This window comes from Pteropus vampyrus, unplaced genomic scaffold, assembly GCF_000151845.1.
Source record: "Pteropus vampyrus isolate Shadow unplaced genomic scaffold, Pvam_2.0 Scaffold36, whole genome shotgun sequence".
NCBI lineage: Eukaryota > Metazoa > Chordata > Mammalia > Chiroptera > Pteropodidae > Pteropus > Pteropus vampyrus.
In genome coordinates this window covers 3,533,620-3,543,180 of record NW_011888817.1, presented here as the reverse complement: position 1 = coordinate 3,543,180, position 9,561 = coordinate 3,533,620, and the positions used below count along the sequence as shown (strand labels likewise).

Below are 9,561 nucleotides of genomic sequence, written 5' to 3'. Positions count from 1 at the left end.
GTTTTAAGCCACTGAGTCTGTGGTAATGTGTTATAGCAGCCATAGAAAACTAACAGACATGGGCAGGATTCTGGCAGACCAGTGATATGTGAAGGGCACCCAGTGGAAGGGACAACATGAGTAAAAGCAGATTAACTGTGAGCTTGGCCTGGCCATTTCACCCCTCTAAGCCTCAGTTTGCCTTTCTTTAAAATGGAGATAGTGCTGTCTCCTCTCAGGGTCATTGCAGGGCTATAAAAAAAATGGCTGGGGGGCTCCTGATGCACAGGTGTTTGACAGATGCTAGTGCTGCTTTCCCCTTGCCAGGAGAGCTCCCTGAGCCAGGTGAGGAGCAAGCCTGCCTGGAGGCAGGGGATGGACACACTGTGGCCCCCAGAGGGTACTGACAGGTCCTGCTCTGTTTCTGCCAGTGGAGCCGGCCCCACCCATCCTCATAGTCACTCTGACAGAGAAGATCTTGAGCGTCAATGCCACATATCAGCTGCCCCCCTGCATGCCCCCGGCGGATCTGAAGTACGAGGTGGATTTCTGGAAGAAAGGGACCATGAACAAGGTGGGAAGCCCCCTGCCTGCCCCACCAAACCCCAGTGCTCCTCACCCTCCCAACCTACTCCCTCCACACCTCCTCCAGGAAGCCTTCCTCACATACCACTCGCTCTTGGCATACATCTGACTCTGCACAGTACGACTGGCCTGTGGACTTCCCCTGCCCTTCTAAGAGGCAAATGCAGGGCACCCCTCACCCTTGTATGTTACAAGTGGTAATAGCACAGCAGTTTTCTACCTAATATTTTTTAAAATTATGAAACTTTTTTCTTTACACAATAAAATCTGATTGATGTATGATGGGCTACAGGTGGCCTGCTGGCCAAGCCCCTAGATTCATTACAGAAAAATCAGAAAATACAGAAATACAGATAAGCTCTAAGAGGAAAACCAAAAGTACCAGAGATGACCACAGCTAACTCTTTGGTATCTGTCCAGTCTCAGATGTGTTTTCTGTGGGTGCGTGTGTATGTCTGTATGTATTTATCTATAGCAGGTTTGGCGAGCTTTTCCGGTAAAGGGCCAGATAGTAAATATTTGTGGCTTTGCAGACCATTTGGTCTGTCACAGCTACTCAACTCTGCATCTGTCACACAGAAGAAACCAAAGACAATACATAAATGAACAGGCATGGCTGTCCTCACGTACGACTGTTTACAAAAAAAGATGGCGGCCACATTTGCCCACAGCTGTGGTTGACTGACCCCATCCTCACCCATTCTTCCTTTCACTGAACCAGTATTCACACTCCTGACCTCCTTTGTCCTCTGGACCCAGGATGCACATCTCCATCCGATGTGGTCCATGCCTTCCAGAATCTTACAAATATTCTAAGCTAGCATTATCCAGCAGAAATAGAATGCGAGCCACATATGTAATTTTAAGTGTTCTGCCTTAAATTAAGTTACAAGAAACAGGTGAATTTAATTTTCATAATATTCTCTATTTCATCCCATTGAATGTTATTTCGATGTGTAATTAACATAAAAATTATTGAGATGTTTTACATTCTTTTTGACTTAGTCTTTGAAATACGGTGTGTACTTTAGATGTAGAGCCCATCTCAGTTTGGACCAACCACACTTCAAGTGCTCGGTAGCCACATGTGGTCAGTGGCTACTATATTGGACAGGCGGCCTTAGAGTTTTCGGAGTCTGTAATGGCTAAATGATGTCCTCCAAATAAATCGGGAGGCCCTTAAGGTAGGAAGCCTGAGGAATATGCCCCTCAAGGTGAGGACCAGCTGGCCGTGGACGGAGAGTGACCCTGAGTGACAGGGCTGCTTTTCAACCCAGACCGTCTCTACCTCGAGACTCAGCAGAAAAGAAACCAGAGAATGTTGGGAAGTGCTCTCTCAACATCGAACTTAAACGCAGGAAAAGACAGTGCAGGATTGCCGCTGCATCTTGCCCGTCAGCCTCACCTGTCCTGGCTGTACGGAGCCCGTCCCCACAGCCGGTCTGCTCACCTCTGCTTCTCTCTCCCAACAGACCCGATTTCCAGTCACTCCCCATGGCGAGCCAGTCCAGATCCCGCTCCAGCCAGCCACCAATGGACAGCACTGCCTCAGTGCCAGAACCATCTACACCTTCGGTGACACTAAATACAGCGAGTTCTCCAAGCCCACCTGCTTCTCCCTGGAGGCACCAAGTAGGTACAAAGTGGTACAGAAATGGGGACTTTTCCCCTGAGCCTCAGGAGCTTCGTAATATAGTGGTTTAGAACATGAGTCTGGAGACAGTCTTACTCCAGTTAAAATCCCTGCTCCACCACACTCACTGCGTATCTTTGGGCAGCTTATATAACCTCTCAGAATCTTGATTTTCACAATCTGTAGCACGAGTTTATGAGGATTAAATAGAATAATGTATGTGAAGCCCTCAGCACATGTGCAATTAACAGATGAGAGCCACTGTTGTATTTATATAACTGTTATTATTTTTCCTTTCTTAGGAGTTAACTGGGCATTTTTGGTGCTGCTCCCACTTCTGCTGCCACTGCTGTTGGTTATTGCCATGGGGCGCGTGCTCTGGAAGAACTTCACAGGGAACCCCTGGTTTCAGCAGGCAAAGAAGCCACAGGCCCTGGTATGGCAAATCTGGGGGTATGCATCCGAGGGAGAGGGGTTGTTGAAAAGTAAAGAAGTAGGGCTAGACTTAGAGGTAGTTCAGACAGAATATCAAGATGGCCCAAATTGCCAAATGTCTTCTATCTTTGTGTCTAAATTCTTATTAGTAGTAATCCGTTCCTTTGGCACAAAATTCAAATAGCAAATGTACCTGGGAGAGAGAGGTCCCTTTTAGTTAAATAACTTTATCTCTGCTAAGAACTTGGCAGGTGCCCAGAGCAGAGGCCCCATCCTTGAGACTCAGGAGGGATGCCCGCAAAGGGAGGGGAAGAAGGTGGTGCCAAAAGGGAGACTAGGAAGAGTCCCAATACTTAGTTCACGATCTAACCCAGGGGGAGTCTTGCCCAGGCCGACCCTGGAATTTCTTCACTTGTCTGCTGGGGGCTGGCTGGGGCAGGGGAAGCTGGAGAGGCCAGGTGGGTCAGACTTGTTCAGATGAAGGCCTGGGAAGGAGGCTGAGCCATAGGTGGGGCTCAGTGGGCACTCGGGCTAGGTAGGGACTCTCAGGATGGATTCTGAGTGTCCTTGCCACGTGGGAAGGAGCATTTTCAAAGCTCCTGGCTCTGGGACCTGTGGGGAAATCCCACTAACTGAGCGTCAGCCTCCACCTTCCCTGTTTACGTGGGAAGTCACCAGCTCGACTTCCAGCAGCCAGCACCTGCATCCCAGGGGCCATCTCCGGCCTCTGGTGTCCACTCTCCTGTGCACGTAGCAGGCTGCAGGTGCCAGGGAAGTAGCATGGCCACCACCCCTTCCACCACTCACCTGATGACACTCCGAGGTGCAGGTGCTGGACCAGCTCCCCGAGTCCTCCACAGGGTTAAACTCTAGCTGCCTCGGGGGTAACATGTCTGATGAGACCCAGCTTCGTGGCTGCTCTCCCAACCCCCATCTCATTTACCCACTTCCTTGCTGGTGTTTCCTGGGATCTCGTCCCAAAGAACTATTTACATTCGCATCCTTATCTCGGGGCCCGTTTCCAGGGGAACCCAAATTAGAACAGTCATGCTTCAGGAAAGCCTAAACTTTCTGTTCTTCCCTCCCCTCCCCTAATCAGGACTTTTCTGGACATAGACATCCCCCAGCAACCTTTCAACCCAGCGGCCCAGAGCCCCTGAATGACTTGACCCTCTATCCCCAAAAGGAAATGACCAGAAAGGTCAAGCTGACTCCTAGAGCCAGGGCCCCAGCTACCACCCAGGCAGGATCAGAGAAAGACAGTGCTGAGGAGGACAAGGATGATGACGAGGAGGACACAGATGACAGCGTCAGCTTCCAGCCCTACATTGAACACTCCCGCTTCTTGAAGCAGGAGCACGAGACCCCGGGGCACTCTGAGGCAGGGGTTCAGCTCGAAGGCTCCTCTGCGTGGGACTCTTCATACAGAAGCTGGACCGGCTCTGTGGGCTCCTCCCCCTGGGATGAGGCTGAGTCTTCTGGCTATTTGGCCAAGAAGGGGCCAGGCCAAGGGCTGGATGTGGATGGGTGTCAGGAGGCTCTCTTACTCCCCAAATTCTCCGAGGACTCGGGTTCCCTGCATGAACCCCTAAAAGATGACCTCTCTTCCTGGGCTACCTGGGGTTCCTTGTCACCAAACCTGAATCTGGTCCCTGGAGATCCCCCAGTTTCTCTTCACACACTGACTTTTTGCTGGGACAGCAGCCCCGAGGAGGAGGAGGAGGAAGAAGAGGATGAGAGGGAATCAGAAGTTGAGGACGGTGGTGCCAGCAGCTGGGCAGCTGACTGCCTCCAGAGGACTGAGGCCAAGGGTAGGACACTGGGGTGTTACATGGCCAGGTGAGCCATCCCTCACCTTCCCGCTGAATCTGGTGCTACTGAGCTTCCCAAGGACCCAAGATGCCACTGAGACTTGAAAACCTAGAAGCATCTTCACTGGGGCAGCGGAAGATTCTTACAGCTAGTGGCTGTTCGTCAGTCAGGTTGAGCCATAAGAAGCCATCCCATCCTATGACCCACCAGCTTTGGGCTGGGTTCCAAGAGGACTAGAGAAAAGATGGGCTGAGGTCAGATCACCACACTGTTCCTGGGTGAAAGGCCAGATGGAAAAATCATCCCTTGACAACACGAAACAGGTGCTGTCAAGTCACAGTGGACATCTAGAGCTGACACCACACGGGGCCATCTGGACTGAGGGCAGGAAACTTGGAGGTACAGCTCTGTCAGAGTCTCCTGCCTTTCTCCGGCACCCTCCCCGCTGAGTCTCAGCCTCCTGGTTCATGGGTCCCCTAGGAAGGGCTCCAGTGAAGAAAAATCTAGTTGGCTGAGAGTGTTGGAGGGGAAGGAAAATGGCGGCTGTTATCCAAATCCCACGCTCCGAGTCACGTAATTGCAGAGCTTTGCTGTCAGACAGACCTGTGTCCACATCCCAGCTCTACCACTTCCTGGTTGTCTGACCTCGGGTAAGCCGCTTACCTTCTTTGTACCTGGGTTTCCTCATCTGCAGCTCCCACCCGGGTGCGGGGAGGCCTCTGAGACAGAGAGGTGTGTGGCACGGCACCTGCACATCACCGGCACTCTGCACGGTGGCTAGTAGGATTCTCTATCCACCCAGGTTCTGAAGACACAGTTGGGCATTTCCCACCTGTGACCCGTAAACTCAGAACACCTGGAAGCATTCATCTCTTAGCTTGTCTCACCTCCTGTCTGCCTCCTTTCTTCCACCCTCACTGTCTCCACCTCTTAGTCAGGAAACTGAGTTCTCAGAAGCCAGCACCCAGCCAAAGAGGACATCCCTCTCCCTTTTCCCACATAGAACCAAATGGTTCCGCCTTCCGGGGGACTGATTTATGGGAAGTAAGGGAGCAATCCAGCATGGGAGCTGAACTCCCGGGCTGTGATCCCTGTTGTAGACAGCACTTTGATCGACTCTTGTGGTTCTAAAGAAGTCTCATATTTTCCTTCCAGTTATGAGAAACCAATGTCTTCTGGAAACAGGTGACTCTTATTACCTGGAGGTAGTGATGGGGTTCCCAAACAATGGCTTTGGTAACCTGCACCCACCAGTACACGGATGAGCAGAGCTGAGCTTTCCACCCATGGGGACCAAGATTTTGTCAGAAGAAGCTGAAATGTTAACTTATTATGTTACATCCCCCTAAAGGTGAGATCTTTAGTCTCCGGCCAGCGAGGCCAACCCCTGATCCCTTGGCCATGTCAACAAAGTGCCAAGGTCCCCAGCAAGGATTTCCAAGGGGCACAAAAATGGCAGGAGGCCTTCATGGCTGGGGCTCACAGGCATACGCACACGCACATGTGTGTGCGTTTTTGCAGAAGTGGAGGCTTGTCCACATCACTGAGCACAGAGGAGGAAGAACAAACTGAAAGCCTTGGACCGGGCGAGGCCAAAGTTCTTTCTAGAGCCCAGCTGAGCTGCTTCATGAAGATGACTTAGAAAAAGTAAAAGCTGTCATCACTATGCTCTTAGGCTTGTGTGAAGGAACCACTTTATCTCTATTCTTAAACCTTGTTATTTTTTTAAGCTTTGTTTTTTTCAAAGTTTAATGTCAGAAATAAGGTGAGCTTTTTACTAACTCTAAATGCCAGCTCCTTTGTAGTCATTCAGTCATTTCAAAACCTGTGGGAAGCATTAGAAAAGAGTATGATAAACAATATAATCATTTGTCGGTTTGCTCAGCACTTAACTGTTTACAGAGCCCGGGAATGGCATAGCATGAGCTGCAGGTCCACACTTGAAGGAAGGACATCAAACGAAGAACACGAAGAACACGTGATGCCTTGGGTTAAAGCAATATTACAATTCTTCAGAGCACAATTGACTCGAACAATAGGGGTAAGGGTGGGGGTAGGGGTTAAGCGTGCTGATCCCCCGTGCAGTCAAAAATCTGCATTAACTTTTGACTCCCTAAAAATTTCAGTGATACCTCAGTATCCGAGGGGGGAATGGTTCCAGGACCCTCCGTGGATACCAAAATGCACACATGCTCAAGATCGTTGTATAAAATGGTGCAGATCAATGCATGCAGTCAGCCCTCTGAATCCAAGGATTCCAAACCATGGATCAAAAATACCGATTTCAGTCCCTGGCTGGTTGAATTTGCAGATGCAAAACCCAGGAGTAAGAAGGCCAACTGTATATTATTGAAAAAAATCTGCATATAAACGGACCCACACAGTTCAAACCTGTGTCATTCCAAGGTCAACTGTACAGAGAAGATTATACATTGTTTTTAGATATTTGTATTTATTTCTAATTTTATTCTATGTTTATATCATATTTAAATAATTTCTTAATGCTTGTTGGTCTCTACCCTAAATCGTTTTAAATAAAGAGCTCTATTTTTAGAGAAAAGGGCAGAAATGAATGGAAAAGTGCGAGCTCTTATTTCTCAATGGCGTCTCACCACTCATCCAGCTGTGCGGACCACAGGAGTTGTGGGTTGGGTCCCCAGTAGCTGACCCAGAGACCAGGATTTGGGACTCCAAAGCAGGGCAGTGATTCCAGAAAGACTAGTAGGGAGGTGGGAGGCCAGAGAGAGGGAAGGCAGCCAGTCTAAATGCAAAACCAAACAGGTCACAGCCCCAGGCAACTGGGGCCCTGTCCCGCTGAGGGGCTTTGGGAGTTGACGGTTGGACCCTCCAGATTTGTTCTGCCAGGGACAGGAACTGGAGAATTTATCCACCAACTCCCATCGGTCCTGTGGAGAGGGCTGCTCCCTCCTGCAGAGTTGCAGGTACACTTGCAGTTGGACTCCATCAAGGTGAGTGCAGGAGAAAGGTGAGCGCCAGGGGGTGGGGGTAGGACATTCACTGCCTACTATCATGAGGCCGGAGCTGTGCCCACCACCCTGAAAGCGCACCCTATTGCAACTATGGTCCATGGAAGATTACGGAACCTCCTTTCTGCCTGGCCTTGCAAACCCAAACTATTTATGTAGGTCTCTAATGAGGAGGGTCTCTCAGCTTCCAGCAATTCCGTCAGGGCCACCCGGTAACTGCCCAGCACTGTTCTTGCAGATTTGTCACCATTTACTGGTGCCAGGGCAGATGCCAAACCCAGGACCTTCGATACTTATAACCAAATATCCTTGCGAAGTCACATTATATGCATATTGCAGCTTGTGGTCAGGTTGGAGCATCTACCCCTAGAACTTCCTCTCCAGGTTATTCCCAGCTGCCTCCCACCCTGCCCTTTGATGCCAGGTCAGCTCTTAAGCTTCTTTTGGCGTATTTGCAGCCACCTCCGAACAGTGGTGGGATGCCGAGGCTGCTGGATTGCACAGGCTCTTACAAGAACAGTGTTCAGGGCAGCTGGGAGAGGAGGGGGTTGGCGTGATGGAGGTCACATCCTGAGAACTCCTTTAGGGAAGGGACAATCTTCCTCCTGGCACCAACACCTAGCACAGGTGAAAGCCTGGTATTAAATAAATGAGCGAAGAAATGAAAAAGTGAATTGATGTGTAAATTGGAGTCAGTAGGGGCTGGTCGTGGCTGACTAACGTTTTTATATGACTTACTGAAATGATAAGACAGCCAGAGATCTTGCGTTAGGTGATACCATCCCAGATCCCAAATTCCTGTCACATGTGGATGACTGCTCTTCCTCGACCTAGCCTCTGGTCCAAGGTGGCGCAGTTAGTGCTGCTCAGTGAGGGAAATGTCGAGGGAGGGGCAGAAGTGGGAGACAAAACAATACCTTAATCCCCTAATTATTCCTGTGCAATCAGTGGCTGCTTGCTTACATCTGCCTTGAGCTCATTCCTGTGTACGCAGAGTGGTGTAAATGTGCTGAGAGATTTTTAAAAAAAAAACAGTCTAGAAGTTACTTTTATATCTCAGTGAGTGAGTCAGTTCCATGAGTTGGCACCAGGACCCATTCCAGCCCCACCCCTCAGCGTGTGGTTATACAGGATATAGAGATGTGACAGATCTTTATAAATCATCAAGAGTCTTTTTACCCCCTCGCCGTCTCTCTAAGTGGGTTAGGAGGAGAAAGTGAGGTGGGAGGCCCCCTCCAGGTGTCGACGCCTCCAGGGCGAGTCCCATCGGTTCTTGCACAGCGCATCTCCCCCCGCCATAAGCCATGGCTTCTCCGGACACTAAATGGACCGTCTTGGAAGCCAGATTCCAACAGGGGCTCAGAATCTCACCCCTACTCCCATCTCTGAGCTCCGGATCCCTTCGTGGGATGCCTCTACCCTAAGTAACCCTGATTCAGCCTCGACACCTAACCTGTAGGATGCCCGAACTCCCATATCCCTGGAATTTGGCCTCAGACACTAACGCATTTATCACTATCCTCATGGACCCCTCCCACCAGCCCCATGCCTACAATCCAGGAGTCTGCGTTTTTGCAAAGTTTTCAAGGGACTTCACTTGGTCCTTTGTCCTCACGTTGTAACAGAGGAGACACTGCGGGAGGCATCATCTCCACCTCAGAAAGCTGTCGGGAGACACCAGCTCGTTTAACCCTCCCAGCAACCCCGAGGAGTAGAGATTGTTGTTTTTCCTTTTTGTGGATGAGAGAAATGAGGGTGAGAAATTAAGCAGCCTGCACACTGCAGGCAAGTGCCAGAGCTGGGATTCAAACCCAGGACTGTCTGCCCAAAGCTCATATTCTGTTCACTTCCCGGTTCCCAGAGGCCATCTGCAACTGCTCCCCCAATCCTGGCATGAGACGCCAGGTATCCTTAATGTCTTTATGAAGAAGCGTGGTCTTCTACGTATGTTATAAGCTTCAGGAACTCTGAGAGAGATCCGAAATTATAAGCAGAGTCAGTAAGTGTTGAGCTGAATTTGTGCTATGTCACTGACACTCGCCATAAAGGGAATTTTGAGATGTCAGAGGAGGTTTCCGACCCCTCAGTGACACAGAAGCAGAGGCCATTCAAGTTCCAAGTTCCTTTAGA

The 9,561-nt window shown here is 50.0% G+C and overlaps 1 protein-coding gene across 2 annotated transcripts in view; it reads left to right on the top strand.

Annotated features, from left to right (window-relative positions):
- IFNLR1 (interferon lambda receptor 1) overlaps positions 1–6,814 on the top strand; it is a 19,431-nt gene extending 12,617 nt beyond the window's left edge. Inside the window, exons 4-9 of one of the 2 annotated variants that reach the window (XM_023529107.1) lie at positions 411–553; positions 2,037–2,196; positions 2,500–2,633; positions 3,732–5,094; positions 5,600–5,795; positions 6,330–6,814. In XM_023529107.1, the coding sequence (XP_023384875.1) occupies positions 411–553; positions 2,037–2,196; positions 2,500–2,633; positions 3,732–4,475 (1,181 nt within the window). In that variant the 3' untranslated portion in view covers positions 4,476–5,094; positions 5,600–5,795; positions 6,330–6,814. Of the gene's footprint in view, positions 1–410; positions 554–2,036; positions 2,197–2,499; positions 2,634–3,731; positions 5,095–5,599; positions 6,120–6,329 lie in introns of those variants that run through there. The other variant, XM_023529106.1, reaches the window with a different exon arrangement.
- The last annotated feature ends 2,747 nt before the right edge of the window (positions 6,815–9,561 follow it).